Source organism: Xenopus laevis, chromosome 7L (assembly GCF_017654675.1).
Source record: "Xenopus laevis strain J_2021 chromosome 7L, Xenopus_laevis_v10.1, whole genome shotgun sequence".
Classification (NCBI taxonomy): Eukaryota; Metazoa; Chordata; class Amphibia; order Anura; family Pipidae; genus Xenopus; species Xenopus laevis.
In genome coordinates this window covers 47,806,587-47,826,419 of record NC_054383.1, presented here as the reverse complement: position 1 = coordinate 47,826,419, position 19,833 = coordinate 47,806,587, and the positions used below count along the sequence as shown (strand labels likewise).

At 38.5% G+C, this 19,833-nt stretch overlaps 1 protein-coding gene across 20 annotated transcripts in view; it reads right to left on the bottom strand.

The window, feature by feature from the left end:
• LOC108696280 (LIM domain-binding protein 3) overlaps positions 1-19,833 on the bottom strand; it is a 119,476-nt gene that overhangs the window by 38,422 nt on the left and 61,221 nt on the right. For 15 of the 20 annotated variants that reach the window (XM_041568915.1, XM_041568914.1, XM_041568913.1 and 12 more), the window contains 2 exons: positions 3,927-4,096; positions 3,320-3,356 (listed from right to left, as the gene is read on the bottom strand). In XM_041568915.1, coding sequence (XP_041424849.1) covers positions 3,320-3,356; positions 3,927-4,096 — 207 coding nt within the window. Of the gene's footprint in view, positions 1-638; positions 2,432-3,319; positions 3,357-3,926; positions 4,097-15,051; positions 15,073-17,437; positions 17,642-19,366; positions 19,390-19,833 lie in introns of those variants that run through there. The other 5 variants (XM_018225514.2, XM_018225515.2, XM_041568921.1 and 2 more) reach the window with 4 other exon arrangements.

Genomic DNA, 19,833 nt, shown 5'->3' with positions numbered 1-19,833 from the left:
TTATTTTAACCAATTAATACTAGTGCTATCAGTATTGGGACTGAAGAACTGTGTATACAAATAAAATGATAACTTGTTGATACTATATGTAAACTATAGTGCTTTAATGGAGCATCAGATAAACCAGATTATAAAATAATAATATAATTTAAAACCATGTAATGGTGACATATCAGTTACAGAACAACAGTTAGTTAGAAAGCACCTCCTTGTAAAATTCAAGGGGCAGGGTTTTAAAATGGATATCAATGCATTATATATTTATGCTAAAGTACTTATTGTAACTGAATTGATGATTTACTTGGCTAATTAATTACTGTTTATATATTAATCATTTAAAAGTACATATTGATCACTACTTTATAATTTTCACACTTTACTGTTATATCATCTGCTGATGCTGAATAGTTTTTGTTATAAAGTTGTTATTAATGAAAGAGTGACTCAAAATAAATGGGTACTGGCTATGTGTATTTGTAGCATTCATGGTAACCTGAACTTCACAATATCAGGTTTTACAGACCATATCTCTAGATTTTTCTAATGCAAAGTTATGATAAGCAAGTCTGTTCCTGAAAACGTGTACCGTTACTTCAAATGTATATTTGAGTAATTAATTTAAACAAGCACAGTGTTGATTTGTGTTTAAACATTTTATTTTCACAAACACAAATGTTCCACTACTCATAGAGCACAGTATAAGCACAAGCTTAGCGGAGAGTACATAATGAATCAAAGCTTTGACAGCAAACAAGTGCACCTAAAGAGCAATATATTCTAGCACACAAACATTGTTTCGACTGCTGGCTTAACCCATGACTTAAAACCACATAACAACTGCCTGGTATTATTTGGCAATTGGTTGTCAAGCATTCTGTTATACTTGCTGAGCCACCTTAAACATTTAGAAGCTTAGCTAAACAAGATATCTTGGACCAGCTTTCATTAAAATCAAAATATCTTGGTTTAGGAATCAGAAACTTTTGATCAACCAAAATTTGTTTCACCAACCTGATCATATTCATTAATGTCAAAATCACCAAGCTAGAAATCATCTAGTGAGTTTTGGATTCCACTGTTAAAGAGATAGATCAATCAAGCAGGCCAAGGTGCCATATAGCACAATGCTGTTGGATATTTCAAACTCCGCTGGATATATATATTCCACTATTCAGTAATCCAAACTCATGACAAGTGGTCAGCTCTGATATGATTTACTGCATTGCTTTATATGACTACTAGCTATCATATAAGTGGATATGGAAATATACATAAAAACATTATACATGTACCTAGTTCTTACTTTTTAATATAAGAAAGTCAATAAGAGCCATTTTCTTTCAAAGCCAAGACAGATTTTTTTTATAACACAAAGGCAAAAACTCTATAAGACTAAAAATCTAAATCAAAAGTACTGAATTCATCCAGAAAAAAGCCATAAAGCGACTATTTTGACTAATGTAGGGTTTCAAAATTTACAAATATCATCAAGAACTCTTTTATTGGACACCAGCAAACTTCAAAAGAAGCATACATAATTTTATATAAATTATTTGAACAGACTACTGCAGGGATGAGAGAATTGCTTGGCAACTGAAGGTGCTGGGACTTTAAGATTAAAATCTATTTGAATATGTGAATTCAACTGAAAGCAAATGAGTATAACATTACAATTAAGAACATTCGCTGGGTTTCATCTATAGCTAGGAAGGTAGAGAAACACTTAAAATATGACCATCTCTTGTTTAATTCCGTTCTGTTAAACTTAGTGATCAAAGAAAGCAAAACACAAAACCCTTTTATATTTTAACCCTTAGTTGTGCCGTCAGGGCTATCAAAAGCCTAACAAAAACGTCTAACTAATCCCTTTTCTATCCCATACTTAAACAGCAATCGTAGACTTTATCCAATTAAATAAAAAACCAAACCTATGCATATATACCTCCCAAACTCCAGATAATGAAATTATACAATGGCCACAGAAAACCCGACAGAGGTTACTGCAAGTATTTTTATTTAAAGCACCTTAAAAAACAGCTATCAGTGTTTTACTTTAGCTGGCATTTTTATAGAAATGTAATATTTGATTGTAACACAAAGCAGGTAATGTTGTTTTTAAAAGCACATTTTATTTTAATTGACAGTGTAGGGTTAAAGGACTAGAAACAGAGATAAAAGTAATGGCAATCACTGCAAGAAGACATCTTAGGTGGTTTCTATTTATATATTTATATATATTTATGTATAAGTATGTAAGTCATTAATGCTTAGTGATATAGTACAATTTAGTGTGCTTCATTGCCTTTCAGTAGATATTGTGTTACACTTGGGCATTTAACTTTTGACATTAAGGATTTGTGCCGAAAGGCCGTGATGCCAGGTGCACAATTTGGCAAAGCGTGGGCTGTTACGTTCCGTTTCAAACTTTTCCCTGTGGCATAAAGAAAGAGAGAGAGAGAGAAAGAGAGAAAGAGAGAAAAGAGAGAGAAAGAAAGAGAAAAAGGAGGAATAAAGAAAGGGGTTAGGGAATGTGACCTTCACTCCCCTGCGTACAAGTGTGCCAATTTATTTGGAATAAAATAATATTGGAATTGACATTGTGGTTTAGCTCAAGAAGTCATACAATGATGTTCCCACTTTAAACGTGCAGCTGAATTTGTTTCCAAATGCTTTATCTTATATTTAAATGGAATATATTAAATGGGAGCTCACATTAAAGCATGTGATTTTAATCTTTTTAAGAGAATGGTTTAGTAAGATGTGTATATAATATATATAAATATAGTATATATAAAAATATATAATGCAATTAACCCTAAAGATGGAAATATTGTTTGGATTAACATCATCTTCTTCTAACATTGATATATCCCTATTATGGAATTAGAACAGTCAGAGCTAAGGAACATTTCTCCTGTAGGCATGATATCTGACCATGGTACATTACAGGATATAATTTATTTCATAGATTAATTTGGATAAATAAAACGCAAGCAATGCTGTCCTACCAACCCACCAATTGTCTGAGTAAAGTTTTATCATGTAGAGGAGTTAGAACCAAATAAATTGCACACATGATTTCAGCACTACCACATCATGTATAGATGAATCCTTATCAAGCAAACACTTTGACTACTTATGTCAGAAATGTCAAACTAGTAACTAATCAGGTCTTTTGCATGTTGCCAATATTAAAGCCAGTAGCAAATGACTGTGGTGTTAAATATTGCTTAATTTGTGTTTATTAATTATGCTTTAGAGCTTTAGGCATTTGTTATCAATTAAAATGGCCAGATTTGGTTTGCTGCTAGTTGCCTACCTTGCTCTTCTCAATGCATCTTCATCGGGATCTTGCACTAAAACAAAAAACAAAAAAAAAATAAGACTTTTCTAATTTTAGTTAATTCAGAATTATATTAAATCAACATTTAAGGAAAGTCTCATGATTTTATTTTCCTTTTCTATTTGTTCAATAAAAAACATTAAGGGGTTATTTATCAAAGGTTGAATTTTAATTTTTATGTACACTTTTTTTTCGAATGAACTGGAATAAACTCACAACTCAAATGGTTTCTAATTTAAGAAACAGCTTGAATAGAAAAACTTAAATCAGAGAGTTCAGGGTTAACAACCCAAAAACTTAAATTGATTGAGTTTTCGGCAAAAAAAAACTTGAATTCTTCGAATTAACAGATTTTCAGAGAAACCCTCCGAAAAAAAACTTGAACCTCAAGTGGCTATTAACATCTTCAAATGGTTCAAGGGACCTCTGACATTGTTTTCTATATGACCTCTACAGATTTTATTTCGATTCAAGCTATTTCTAGGATCAGGGTATAATAAATTTTAAAAAATTCGAGTTTTATATATATATTATCTGTCTTTATTAGTGTTAGTGGCAAAGTCATTAGTACTGTATTACTTACTGTATTCTGTTCCAGTGATGTGTGCAAGGACACGGAAGGACTTAGACTGCAGATTGGCAGCACGACGAGCCCAGTCATCAATTTCGCCCTCAGTTTTGCCCTGATTTTTAAGTACAGCCTGATACACTGGAGAAGCAATGTCTATGAGAGGATCTTTAACAGGAAGGTTACTGTAACGCAGAAAGAAGTGAGTTGGAAATTGCTAAAAAAGACAAAAAGTTAAAGCCTCCCTACCATACAGACACAAAACCAAAATCAAACAGTTCACATAAAATTAGGGGGAAACTTTAAAAAAGTAAAAAAAACACTAAAATGTGCACTTTCTTACTGAATCCACCCACTGTTAAAATACATTAAGCCATTTTAGCAGTGGAGTGGAAACTGCAGGCCTTGCATTTTAGAAAAACTGAAACCATCAGTAGTGTTGGAAAATCTTTCACATCTGTTTCAAATATGAAAGCTGTTTTTACATGTTTATTTACTTTAAATTAATACTTATGATTTTTTAAATATAGATGATCATTTAAATATAGATGTGATTATATCTATCTATCTAGCCATTAATTTTCCATCTGTTTGTACATCTACCTCTAATATATGTAATACATTTAATTTTATATATATATGTGTGTGTGTATAGTGCGCAGCCTAATCTCTTTTAAAATCAAATTTTAAATTCAGTTATCACACAGACTTGCGTAAAAAGATACACCCAAGAGAATTATTATCAGATGCATTCTCCAATAATCCACTATAAAATTCAATGTACATTGGCCATAATCAATCAGACCTGTGGGGGATAACACAAGAGATTCTACAGATTTAACTATCCTGCTTCATATGTCTCAGTCTATTCTGCAACATTAGAAAAATAACCCATCTAAAATGATCATCTTGCTATAGAATATTTTGTTATGCACACATTATTAATTTTTCCAACACTATTGGATGTGTAGTGTCAAAAATTGTCAATTTCCAATATATGAACAATATTTTAGCTGTACCCTCTGCAGTAAGTTGCAATTAATTAATATATGTAACACTGACCTCAGCTTTAGAGAAAGTAACATTAAAATAAACCAAGAATAAACCAAGATAGGATGTATAGTTAAGAAAATTTTAAATAGGGATGATTGCTTCTATTATTATAATGTGCAATTTGGATAAGTTTAAGTAGGAGTGTCAGGGAGCCGGGAGCTCCCTCCAGGGAGGTTGTCAGGATCAAGGAGGAAGCCCTCTTGAGGGAACAAGGTCGCGGTGTCCAAAGGGTTAAACGAAGAATAGTCAGGATCAGGCAAGAGTACACAGGCAGGCAGAATACAAACAAAGTCCAAAGTCCAGGCAAAGGGTCAAGAAACAGATCAGGAACAAGATTTGGCAATAAGGCACACAGGAAACCCAGGATACACTTTAGGGAAAGTATTCCTATTCTTGGGCGCCATTCTGGCGTCTAGTTGGCGCTTTTATTTTCAAATTTGGCGCCATTCTGACGTCATTGACGCTCTTGCGCCGACGTCGACGTGCTGACGTCATCGCGCCGGCGCCGCTACCCACGTGGCGGCCATGGGCGCCGCCATTTTGGGAGCGACGCCGGCAAGGAGGGACGCGCCGCCCGGAGCTCCGGGCGGCGATCGTGACAGTACCCCCCCCCTCACGGGGGGCCTCCGGACCACCAGGACTTGGCTTCTGGGGAAATTTGGAGTGGAACTCCCTCACCAGACGAGGAGCGTGAACATCACGGTGTCCTTCCCAGGAGCATTCTTCAGGACCAAAGCCCCTCCACTGAATGAGGTACTGAAGGGACCCTCTGGAGATCCTGGAGTCTAGGATTTTCTCCACCTCGTACTCGAGTTGACCCTCCACAGAGATGGCAGGAGGAGGAGATTGACCGCCAGAGAACCGGTTGGTGATGGCGGGTTTCACCAGAGACACGTGGAACACGTTGGGGATTCTCATCTCTGGTGGAAGCTGGAGTCTGACAGCCACAGGGTTGATTATCTCCAAGATGGGAAATGGGCCCACGAATTTTGGACCCAACTTGGGAGATGGTATCTTCAACCGGATATTTCTGGAAGAGAGCCAGACATTATCACCCACCTTGTAGGGAGGAGAGGATCTTCGACGACGATCCGCGAAAGTCTTATGAACAAGAGCGCTCTTCTCTAGGTTCGACTTGGTAGCAGCCCAAATAGCAGACATATGGGCTGCGGAATCGTCAGCAGCCGGGACGTCAGATAGCACAAAGTCTTGGGGAAAAGCTTGAGGATGCTGACCATACACCGACATGAACGGAGACCTCCCTGTAGAGGAATGACAAGCATTATTATGAGCGAATTCCGCCCATGGGAGGAGATCAGACCAGTCATCCTGGCAGAGGGATACGTGGTTCCTCAGGAACTGTTCCAGGGCTTGGTTCACACGTTCAGCTGCCCCATTCGTCTGCGGGTGGTAGGCAGACGAAAATTGAAGTGTTATTCCCAAGTCTTTACATAGGGAACGCCAGAACTTGGCGGTAAACTGGGTGCCTCTGTCGGAGACGATCTCCACCGGGAAACCATGCAGGAGGAAGATGTACTTAATAAAGAGTTGGGATAATTCCACCGCAGAGGGTAACTTCTTCAAAGGGATGAAATGGGCCATTTTGCTGAAGCGGTCTATGACAACCCAGATCACAGTATTCCCACCGGAGGGAGGAAGTTCGACAATAAAGTCCATAGAGAGGTGCGTCCACGGACGAGAGGGAACCGGCAAAGGCTGTAACAACCCGCTGGGGCGGGAATGGCTAGGCTTAGAAGTGGCACAGACATTACAAGCAGCCACAAAGTCCTTTACATCCTTGCGGATATCAGGCCACCAGACTAGGCGCCTCAAGAGTTCAAGGGTCTTGGCCGGACCAGGATGTCCAGCTTGCCTGGAGCAGTGGGTCTGTTGCAGGATGGCCAGGCGAAGTTCTGGAGGGACGAAGGCCATGCCAATCGGAGTATCTTGAGGAGCCGAGGACTGCCCAGCCAAGATCTGGTCGGCAAATTGGGGATACAGAGAGGCAATAATCTTGACTGGTGGAATGATTGGTTCCTGCCTCTCAGGGTCACGGTCCACCGGAGTGAAGCTACGAGACAAGGCGTCGGCCTTCAGATTCTTGGAACCTGGGCGATAAGTCAAAACAAAGTTAAATCGAGAAAAGAAAAGGGCCCACCTGGCTTGTCTGGGATTTAGCCTCTTGAGGGACTGTATAAACTCCAGATTCTTGTGATCTGTGTAAATCTGGACAGGAATTTCAGAGCCCTCCAGGAGGTGACGCCATTCTTCAAGGGCAAGCTTGACTGCCAAGAGTTCTCGATTTCCGACATCATAGTTCTGCTCTGCGGATGAGAACTTCTTGGAGAAATACGCACAGGGGTGCAATTTTCCATCAGTGGAGTGTCTCTGAGAAAGGATAGCTCCGGCTCCGACTTCTGAAGCATCAACCTCGATGCAGAAGGGTAGTGCGGGATTGGGATGTCGGAGAACAGGAGCGGACGTGAAGGCCTCTTTCAAGGACTGAAAGGCTTCTAAGGCAGATGGAGGCCACAGGCTTGGTTTACCCCCTTTCCGGATGAGGGCCAGGATAGGTGCAATGCGGGAAGAGAACCCCCGGATGAACTGTCGATAATAATTAGCAAATCCGATGAATCTCTGGATTGCCTTGGTACTCAGTGGGAGAGGCCACTCCTGGATGGCCGACACTTTCACGGGGTCCATCTCAAATCCCTCTGGAGAGATAATGTACCCTAGGAAGGGGATCTTGGATACCTCGAAGACACACTTCTCCAACTTGGCGAAGAGAGAGTTCTTCCTCAGACGAGAGAGTACCTCCTTCACCTGGGAGCGATGACTTTCAAGGTCCTTGGAAAAGATCAGGATGTCGTCCAAGTATACGACTACGAACCTTCCTAGGAGATCTCGGAACACATCATTAACAAACTCCTGGAAGACGGCAGGAGCATTGCATAGGCCGAAGGGCATGACAAGATATTCATAGTGCCCATCCCGAGTGTTGAATGCCGTCTTCCATTCGTCACCCTCCCGGATGCGAATGAGGTTGTAGGCCCCCCGGAGATCCAACTTGGAGAAAATCTTTGCTCCTTTCAGCTGGTCAAAGAGCTCGGCAATCAGGGGCAGGGGGTACCTGTTTTTCACGGTGATCTTATTCAGGCCCCGATAGTCTATACAAGGTCGAAGGCCTCCGTCCTTCTTCTCCACGAAGAAGAACCCAGCCCCTGCAGGAGAGGTAGAAGGGCGGATAAACCCTCGCTGGAGATTTTCTTGGATGTACTCCTTCATAGCGGTAGTCTCAGCAGGAGAGAGAGGGTAAGTGCGCCCTCTGGGGGGCATGGCTCCTGGCAGGAGTTCAACCGGACAGTCATAGGAGCGATGTGGGGGAAGGAACTCTGCAGACTTTTTACAAAACACATCGGAAAATCCCTTGTAAGTGGAGGGCAAAGTCTTTAGTTCCGCAGTGGAGACATTCACCTTCTCGAGGGGTTTTGGCGGAAGGCAATGTTGCAGGCAAAATAAACTCCAACGAGAGATCTGCCCAGTGGACCAGTCTATGGTGGGGTTATGCAGACGTAACCATGGAAGACCCAATATTACTGGAGTAGAAGGACAGGGAATGATGAAGAAAGAAAGTTTTTCTTGATGCAGCGCCCCAACTTGTACAGATAGTTCCGCCGTGAACATTGTGACGAATTCAAACTCCAGGGGTTTGTCATCTATGGCGGTAATTCGCAGGGGTGAAGACAATGGAAGCAGGGGAATCTTCATGCGTTCGGCAAAGAAGGCGTCCATGAAATTGCCATCCGCACCGGAGTCGAGGAAGGCCCTTTCGAAGATAGACTTACTTGCCAGATGAATCTGCAAAGGAAGGAGAAGTCTGCGTGAATTTACTTGATACTTCTCCTGAGGACCTCGAGTGATGCCCCCTACATGAGAAACCTGAGACATACCTCGGGGTACAAAACTCTTGGCTTTGGCAGGACAGGCGTTGGCAAAATGGGAATGCCCACCACAGTACAAACAGAGCCCTGCCATACGTCTTCGGAGTCTTTCCTGCTCGGAGAGGCGAGCTTTTCCTACTTGCATAGGTTCCTCCAGGGGAGACGTGGACACATGAGTCACAGGGACAGCGGGTGCTTGCAGAATCGGCCTTTGAAAGCGAGGGGCCAACATGGGAGAAAATCGTCTGCTGCGCTCTCTCTCCACCTGGTGTTCTCTGAGGCGGGTGTCCACCTTAATAGATAGAGCGATCAGTCCTTCCAGGGTGTCAGGAGTCTCTCTGGAGACGAGATCATCTTTGATGCGGATGGATAGGCCTTGGTAGTATACGGCCTTGTAAGCGTCATCACACCAGGAAGTCTCCGCCATCAGTGTTCGGAAGTCTATAGCGTACTCATTGACACTGCGGCTTCCCTGCCGGAGCTGCAAGAGACGGGCAGGGGCGTTCGTGACCCGACCTGGAGCATCAAAGACTATGCGAAAAGCTTGGAGAAAGTCTTTAACATCATAAGACACCGGGGAATTCTTCTCCCAAAGAGACGTTGCCCACTCCAGTGGCTTGCCTTCCAATCGGGACATCACATACCCCACCTTGGAACGTTCACTTGGAAACTGTGTGGGTTGGAACTCAAATTGAATTTGGCACTGTGTGGCAAATCCCCTGCAGGCTTGTGGATCCCCACTAAAGCGAAGGGGAGGTGGAATGCGAGGCTCACCTGTCGGGTAGCTTGCGTTCATAGAGGCTGCCGCCATGGGGGAATCTGAAGTAGGTGGAGCAGCGGAGGGTGCAGAAGGCACTCGAGCAAGCAGGACATCGAGTGCTTGCCCAATGCGAACCTGCTGGTTTTCGTAGTCCTCCATGCGGGATGCCAGTCCGCGGAGTGCTCGTCCGACATCAGGTGTGGCTTCCTCAGAAGGATCCATGGCCCAAGAATAATGTCAGGGAGCCGGGAGCTCCCTCCAGGGAGGTTGTCAGGATCAAGGAGGAAGCCCTCTTGAGGGAACAAGGTCGCGGTGTCCAAAGGGTTAAACGAAGAATAGTCAGGATCAGGCAAGAGTACACAGGCAGGCAGAATACAAACAAAGTCCAAAGTCCAGGCAAAGGGTCAAGAAACAGATCAGGAACAAGATTTGGCAATAAGGCACACAGGAAACCCAGGATACACTTTAGGGAAAGTATTCCTATTCTTGGGCGCCATTCTGGCGTCTAGTTGGCGCTTTTATTTTCAAATTTGGCGCCATTCTGACGTCATTGACGCTCTTGCGCCGACGTCGACGTGCTGACGTCATCGCGCCGGCGCCGCTACCCACGTGGCGGCCATGGGCGCCGCCATTTTGGGAGCGACGCCGGCAAGGAGGGACGCGCTGCCCGGAGCTCCGGGCGGCGATCGTGACAAGGAGTTCTTGGAAATCATAACCAAGCTATTAGTAGCACTGTAGGAATAAACCGATAATGGTCAAAAATGTATTTAATAAAAATTGCAGCTCAAAAATGAAGGCCAGAATTCATATCATATGTAGTTGCACCTAAATGGTAGGAACAACACTGTTCATGTATACATGGCTGATTGACAATAATTGTACATATGCAGAAAGCCATCAGTGCATGACTCAAGTGATTTCTTTTGACCAAATATATATATATATATTTTTTTTTATGCAATAATCTTAAAATACACATTACACACATCACATACTATGTCATATATAGTACATATTATAGGTAACAACACCTATAATATTTATTTTAAGATAAATAGATTATATGGTAGAAAGATACATGATATATCGAGAATAGATAGAAATAGATAGATCAATCTTAGAGATCGGACATGCAGAAGACTAATTCAGACATGCCAATCCTGTAGCCAACCAGACAACTGTTCAACACCAATTGAAAGCTGCAGGTTGGACATCCTGGGATTAATGGGATTGTCATGGCAATACAAAACAAATGAAAATCATTAGTTACTAATAGATTTCCTTAGTTAAAAAGGTTTAGTTATAAGAGCAAAAGAGGAAACAAAATAAAACAATAACTCTTGGTTCTTGGTATATATTGCATGAATGCAGAAGAAAAACATAGAGTGGCTTGCAACTGGCATGAGGCTGCAACATATTTAAGACTCAAATTCACAATATATGAATATGTAAATGATTAATGAAAGTGCCGTCAATTGGCCAGAAGATTTTTTTAAATGTAAATGTACACAATTCTTATATATTTACATTTAATCGAACAATAATACTGGTAGGGCTATGCCAACTGCCTAATGCTGCCCAGTTTTACATGAGCAGATTTATTAGATTATTTATCCCTCATTCACACCTTAAAATCCCATTTGTCCATTTGTTCAGGAGGACATCTTACTTAATATATTAAAATTATGTGTTTGCCCTGTTCTAATTGAGGAAATCATAGCAGTTACTTAAACAAATGTTCCTGCTAATTGGTTATGCCTTTGGAATGAATGTGTAAAAGATATGTTCAGTGTGTGTGAAGCTGTGTGAAGATACCTTGTTGTGGATGTGTGCGCACTAGGAATTGTAATAAGTGAAAAGTTGACTTTCTGGTTAATGGCAGGATAAAAATATGAAATGGGAAATGGAGTTGGTAAGAGGGAGAGTCAGTAGGTAAGAATAACTATACACTTACAAGTTGAATCAACCGTCCAGCATCTGTATCTGCTACTGCTAACCATCTCTAAATTTACATTTTTAATGAAGAATATTCATGTAATTATGGAGTCTTTTAGGGTTTATGGAAGAGATATGAAAACACCTAGAGATAAGCAACACTACATATACTGTTTGTAGTGTCCAATAACAGCAGATGTTAAGCAACAGGCTATAGTAGTTTTATAGTAACTGGGAACCCTTTTAATAGAGAACAAAGAACATGCACAGTATAATTCAGGACTTTATCATGCATACAATTAAATAGTGAAAACACTTCATAAGAGGACTAACATTTCTGACCTTTTGGTGTGGTCTAAGTGTAGCCTTTATAGTAACATATTAGTTTTGTAACAGAAAGGGACAAGTGGAAAGATTAAATTCTTCCCTAAACAAATAAAGACATACCCCCATATGCAATAAAAGACAATAAGTTTGCCCATAGCAACCAATATAGATGTGACCAGTAAATTCTACCTGCTGATTGCTTGCTATGGGTTACTGCTCCTGGGCAAACTTGGTCCCTTTTGTTATATTACCCCAATCCCAATAAAGGATAATTTACCACTGCCACAGATGCAATCACATGAGCACTAATGGGTGAAGTACATAAACTAGCTTGCTTGCATCAACCTGTGAAGAACTGTAAATATCGCTTTATTAATGGAAAAGTTGCCTGCACTTTTCCATGTATAATTTTATTATTATAAAACTTCATTAACTTGCTAAAGGTACTTTAAGTTAAAAAGTCAGTAATGCCACTTTATGGTACTGTAATTGAAACATGTTGTGTTCCTTATAAGGAAGGCTTTGCAGTTAAGAAAGCATTACCATAACCTTTTCTTTGACATATCTATGCACATTGCTATTTGAGGTGCTAAACATAGCAACATACATCAAAGTCCAACTATTACCATTTAAATCTGAATAAACAATGAAAGATGTTTAGTATTTTAGAAAGTGGGATTTTTTAACCATTCTTTTACTGCTAAATTCATCTGATTAATCTTAGCAGGAAATAGGAGTTTTTAGTTTCATTTAGAACTAGCATTTATCCTTTCATTTAGGCTGTTTTGTTCAGTGTACAAAGCATGAGAGGCTCAGACAGTATAACAAGATCACAGAAGGCAAACATATGCAGATTTAAGCAAGCACATGTAAAGGTCCTGTTACTTGTGCAAGATGTATAACTATACATTAACAATTCATTTTGCCTTCCAAAGAGTGTTATGGTGGGCCAAACATCAAGTTTTTAGGCAAAAACCTTCACTGTGACTCCTCATGGGCACTTCTTGGGAAACAGTTTCACAGACCTGACCTACAATTTTATCAGGTAGTAGTTTTTTTTATCTAGACTACTAATGCCTCCAGTGACAGGGCCTACAACTTCAACAAGTTTCCTTTGCAATCTATAAATTTGGACTAAAGGCCAAAAATACAGATGAAGACAGCTCTCCTACAGACTGAATCTATAGAAATATTTACAATGCCTATCACAGTGCTTCTGACAGAAGTGGCTCTTTTTGTTCTGGCAATGTAAGACAGGACAACAGTGTTGGACCTGTATGTACCAATGAGCTGGGGTAAGTTGTAGGGGCATAAAAATTAAAGTGTGTGCATTCTTTAGTAGTGAAAGTGAAATACACAATATAATCAACTACTGTAATATTCCAATATTACCTTAATCAGCATCATTTTTTTTAAATTACATAATTCATAATGATAATAGTGTACAGCATACTCTGAAAATATTGTAGACTTTGTTGATAGCTATAAGTAAAACTGTATGCTTTGTTGGTAGCTATAAGTTCTTATGACAGAGAAATGGTCACATCTAAAAGTATAGACTAATTTCAGAAAATCCTCATTGATAATTTATAGAATTAATAAGGCTGGTAGAATTAATTTTCTGTTCAGATAATTCAAGATCCAGTTAGCTTAAATGGATTCTGTCATGGGAAACCATATTGCTTTTCCAGAAGACTTCTGCACTGAAATCCATTTTTTTAAAAGAGCAAACAGATTCTTTTATATGTAATTTTTAAATCTAAAATGGGGCTAACGTTCTCAGTTTCTCAGGTGCCCTCAGTCATGTGACTGGTGCTCTGATAAACTTCAGTCACTCATTACTGCTGCACTGCTAGTTGGAGAGGTCACCACGTCCCTTTCCCCCCAGTAGCCTATCAACAGAACAGTGGGAATGTAACAATATAACAGTTCACTGACACAAGATAACAGCAAGAAGGTAGATAGGAGAATAGCACTCATTGGTAAAATTCCAAGTCCCGCTGTGACTCCTTCAGTCACATTGTGTAGGAGAAACATTATCCTGTCTGAAAGCAGTTTCATCATGAAGTACTTGCTCTTTTTAAAAGCACATGACGAGGCAAAAGGACCTGAGATGGCTGCCTACACACCAAGTACAACTAAAAAAATACACTTGTTGGGTCAGGAATCAAATTTTATATGGTTGCGTGAATTATTTGTAGTGCGAACAGTTTAATTTAGATATAAAAACGACACCATAAAATTCATGACAGAATCCTTTTAATAGAAGTCTTTCCAGAAGGACTGTGTATTTCTACATATGAACTGTGTATAGCACAACAGCTTTTAGATTTAATACACAATTCTCTCCGTAACCCATCCTTATTTATCCTTATTTACCCCATCCTTATTTATATTATCAAAGGTCTCTTTTTTTCAGTGTTTTTCACTCAGCACTAGATTTTTAAAATTCTAAAAACCTTTACTGAGGTTTATATATGTTATGGGCATCCATACATACTCAACACATATGTGATAAATAAATTGCCAACTGTGATAATATAGCAAATGCAAATATTATAATTTGAAATACATATCTAAAGTTTCATAATACATAACTATTGCTTTTATGTTTCTTCTAAAGATGCTAGAGGAAGGAGAAGATGACATCCATCTTGCTCATGTTTCTAATTACATTAGACATGTGAACTGTTTTCCTAGAACAAATTTCTAAAAGACACATCTGTAGGTTTTTAGAATCTGTCCTAGGGAACCTACAATTACTTATATAGCCTGAATCTTCACAAAAGCTGCACAGTTGGTGCGCTCTAAGGACATCTTTGAAAACCAAGAAGACAAAATTATAATTTACTAATTATACTTGAATTTTGAATAGAAAAGCAATATTAGTTTCTGTTCTGTAATAATAATATATTTATATTAGCTAGGAAATAAATGATTTACTTCAATAGTATAAAACAGACACCTGAAAACTGAAAATATGTAAAAATATATATGAAAACTTGGAATGTATGCTAAAACACCTGGGGAAGAATGGGTGAATCATGATGATGAATCAGCACCTATGAAAAATATACATATGTGTCCTATCCTTTGATGTAATTAGAAAGGATTGTCTACTTACACCAGTTGAGATTCAGGGTCACTGTGATTGATTTCACCAAACCCAAAAGAAAGATCATTGAGGTTTGGTAGCCATCATAATGGAGAAGTGAAGGGCACAACAGTGAGATGTTAGTATTAGAAATAAGTTAATGAGGAAAGAATGGATGAAGAGAAAAAAAGAGAGAAGAATATTGTCAATTCAAGTAAACAAAAACATATATTACATTAAGAAAATTAGTAGTGCAAATGTCTTGATTCACCACACTGGGAGACGATGTACTTTAAATGAATGGGTCAGTTTTTAACTGCACAAGGAAAAGGTCCACTGATAATAACTGTAAATGTCTGTGATTTTCTAGCATGACATAGGAGAGGAGTTTATCAAATATGACTGATTTCAATTCTAGCCTTATTTAACTGGCGTATCACTACTAGTGCATATACATTAGCTTTTGTGCGGGTGTAACTTGCTTTTTCCTAGCAAGAAGTGCTGCTAGTAATCTACCTCAAATCCCGAATCAATAATATGTGCAAATTATAGACGAGATTTCCATATCCTGCAAAATGTTGAACTAGCATTAAAGCAGATGGCAAGAAACAGTACTTTCAGTTGCATAGTTAGTAAAATTCTAATTTGAGTGTTTAAGTTTTTTAAATTTGGAATTGTGCAAAAAACTTAAGTCACTATCATTCTAATTTTCATTCTGCAAAATCTAGAATTTTTGTCAAAAACTCAGATTTAAATAAAAAAAGCTTTTGAAATTTGTTGATTTGTCCTCTGGCCAATCAGATTATACCATACAGGTATTACCAACTAAGTAGAATTTAAGTCAATAATTTATTGCTAAATATGCAGATAATATTTTTAATAAACTCCACTCCCAGTAACCACATTGCTTAAAAACTCATAATAAGCACATTTCGCTTAGGAACACACATTTAACAATAATGGCTACAAAAATGCAGTCTATAATAAGTATCTTCCATAAAAACTTTTTGTGCAAAAGCAGACAAAACACTGCAATGTGATTTATAATATGGTACATATATGTGTATGTGTGTATATATATGTGTTTGCTTTAAAGATACAGAAATATACATTATTTCAAAAATCAATATGTATGAAGTGGAACATGATTTATGTCCATGGGTGCTAAATTGCAGAAGTGTGTTTGCCAGTAGCAGCCAGTCGAGTTTCTTTGAAACTTCCTTGAACATGTAGAAGACTGTTTAAAACTCATTTCTGTTTGCTATTGGCAATGCTTTACAAGTTAATACATTTACATTTTTTAAATTTTCTTACAAATTTCTAAGGATCACATAGGCATGCTTACTCACTGACATCAATAAAGAACATACAACTGGCAAGCCTGTAAGTGCCCCTCATGCAGCTATAACTCACAGTCATTGAAAGAAAATACAACTGTGCATAGTCAGAGCAAAGTGACTCTCAGGTTTGCTTCTTGCAGGTACTTTTTTGAGTTTTTATACAGGTTTGTGATTGAATAGCTTGTTTGCATGCTGAATGAGTGTTCTCTGCACATTGAAAGACACGGAGAAGCATTAGTAACAAATCTAACCTTTAAAAAACATCATACAAATAAATTGATAAAGCTGAGGGTAATTCTTTCATGCTTAGTATCAAAACATTTACTTTTAAATGTTTTCTTAGCTCGCACAGATATATCTATACCTATTAATGCAATAGCAGTCAGTAAAAATCATTTATTCTTCAACAAATATTTATTTCCAGTATTAAATTACATCCTTTTTGCATTTTCAGCTTCTTTGCTTTGCTCTCAGGGTATCATTATCAATTAACGGGCTCAAGTTATGTAGAGCACTAAGACCTGTGCATGACTGCAGAGAGAGTCAATGTTTTATGAACAGTTTGTCAGTGAGACATAATTGGGGGATTCTGGAAAACTGCCTATTTATAGCTGCTAATCAAAGGAAGGTAGACTAATAGCATAATAGCATAATATCAATAACAGAATTGATCAAATATTAAATGAGACACTAGAATGTATTATAACATATAGATACATATATGTGAGATCAGAAATACTGTATTTCTTGCCTTAGTGTGATTTATTGAAGCCCTGTCCTTGGTTAAGGGAAGACATGAAAATACAAATGACAGTGGTGGCAATTTACATAGATGATGAAAATATAAAATTCTTTCAATCAAATGCGATCCATATCTTTGCCCCTCAATCGTAATGTAGATCTTACTTTTAATCTCATTAATTTGGGTTTTATTTTGCTTTGATAAATACACTATTTTTAGCATATCAAATCCAGCAGCATTATGTGATTATTAAAATAGTACATTTGTTTGTTTGACTAACTGAGGGACAGTATTAAACCAAACATCATGCAGGATAGTGTGATAGATTTCTTACCTAGACATGTCACTGCCCCTGGCCTGTGCTTGACCAGCAATAGCATCCATAATGGCATCCTGGGAATACATGCTTATTGGGGTGTTATACTGTGCGTGAACGATAGTGGCTTTCCCTCCTGGACCCTTCACCTCAATAGGTTTGTGGGTGGAGAGGGCAGAGTCTTTCAGCAAATTGGGATTGAAGCGTTCCACATACTCAGAGCTGACCAGAAGTGAAAGGGATTGTGAGTTATGGAGGAGAAGAAAGGATAAGAGTGAACTGAAAGTATACATGCGAATACATAATCATTCACTGCACACATTGTTTTATAAGCCATTAGGGTTACCATATTCTATAATTCCAAAGCAGCAAGAATCAGCACACTCAAAATGAACCACCAATTACCCAAGTAAATGTATACAGTACACACTGGCATATCCATGTCTTTCAAGCATCAAGAATGCTACTAATACAGGGCCAGAACTAGGGGTAGGCAGAGTAGGCATGTGCCTAGGGTGCAAAGCTGGGGGGGCGCCAGCCACGTACCTCTCTGTTGCCTACCCCATGTCAGGTTCCCTCTCTCTACTGCTCTGTTCTATCTGCCCTGTCAATTTTGCTTCAGCACATGGATGTGTGCAGCATTTCACGCATGCTCCCCGAGTGGCAACTCGCGCGCGTCCAGTCAGCGCCAAGACCGGCTAGGTTGCCTAGGGCGCCTGGCTGGCCTGGACTGGCTCTGTAATAATATATTTATTACAGCATTGTCGTTTAAAGAAATATACAGGTTATAGCAACTCTTCCTCTTCCTTTATCCATTTTTGGAGAGGCTAGGAGCTATTACAATTAAAAATGTGCATTTGCTTCTAAAAATATGCCATCCTATGTTCCAAATTCTGTAAATATTTTTTAAAATAATTTAGCAGATAAATAAGACTACTCATAAGAAAATCCCATAATAGCCTTTTATATTCGATGCACAGTCCTAAATGGTTTTAGGGATGAAACCATGGAGGCCTATTTATTAAAGGTTGATGTTTTACTGGTTTTAGAGGTTTTTGAAACCACGACTAAACTCACTTTCCCTAAAACCACAAATGTCATGACATTAATTAAAAGATTTGAATAAAAAAGTATGAATGTAAAAGTACGCTGAACAATCCGAAAAAAAAATACAAATATCTCTAAAATCTCTAAAGATTTCAATTTCAAATTGATTAAAAATGGTCCCATAGGATCAGCGCATTTCCCATTGATTTCTATAGGACCTTGACTACTTTTCCCTGGCAAAGATTTGTATTAGAGGTTTCATTGGTTTTTACACCTGATAATTCTTGCATTTTTAGAGCCTTTTTTATGAAAAAAAATTGTTAGTTAATGGACCCCATAGAGTAATAACAAGAAAAACTGGGAAGCTGAATTGAAGCTTAATAATTTTCATTCAAAAAAGATTTTAAGAAAAAGACATCTAAAAAAGAAAACTCAGGAATAAGTTCAAAGTAACGATTGTGTTGCAATATATCACCTTAAGCAGGTGATTTACAGTTGAATACAGAGATTATACAACTTTGAATTGTGACCCACTGAGAAAGAAGTAGAATGATATAGCAGGCCACTTAAACAAGTAAATCCAATAACAAATGTATGTAGTAAAGACTTAGGGGCATTTGCCTGGGGTAGCAGCTAGGCTGGTTGAATTCTCCTTTAAAAGGTACAAAGAGGGGATGGTGGGGAGGGGGAGCTATATTAGGGGCCAGATTTTGCTGGAATTTGCAACATAGAAATACCACAAACATACAGCATGCTTTGTGGCGTACATTTTACAGTTTTTCCACACCAAAACAAAAAACTTTAAATATTTCAAATCTGATTTAAGAAACAAACACATGCTGTCCAAGGAAGCAGGACGAGTAACACACAAACAAAATGAGCATTCTCTGTAATACTAACTTGGCAACAGTGTTGGCTATGACCTGTAAAGAAAGAGAACAGAAATATTGACAATTTACGAGGGATTCAGAGAAAGGAGAAGGATCTTCCACCACTGCAAACAGACTTTGATCTTTTAATACTACAGCCTACTTAATCCCTGTGATTTACCATGAATTGTTGGCAATCAAGTTGAATTCATTATTGAATTTAAATTAATTAATAGTAATTTTTTTAACACAGGTGATTTGTGACATTCAGCGAGATTATTCGCTTTGCACTAAACACCATTTTAGAAAAATTTACCTAGATGGCACTCAGGAGTCCTAATTAAATGTCAGTGAAACTATTATTTAAAGATGGATTTAAGGTTGTATAAAGATAAGATATGATAATTATTTTGAGATAGAGTCATACTAACCACAAAATAACATCTAAAGGGCAGTTGGCATTAACCAAAGATTACAGGGATGCTTGTAATAATGTAC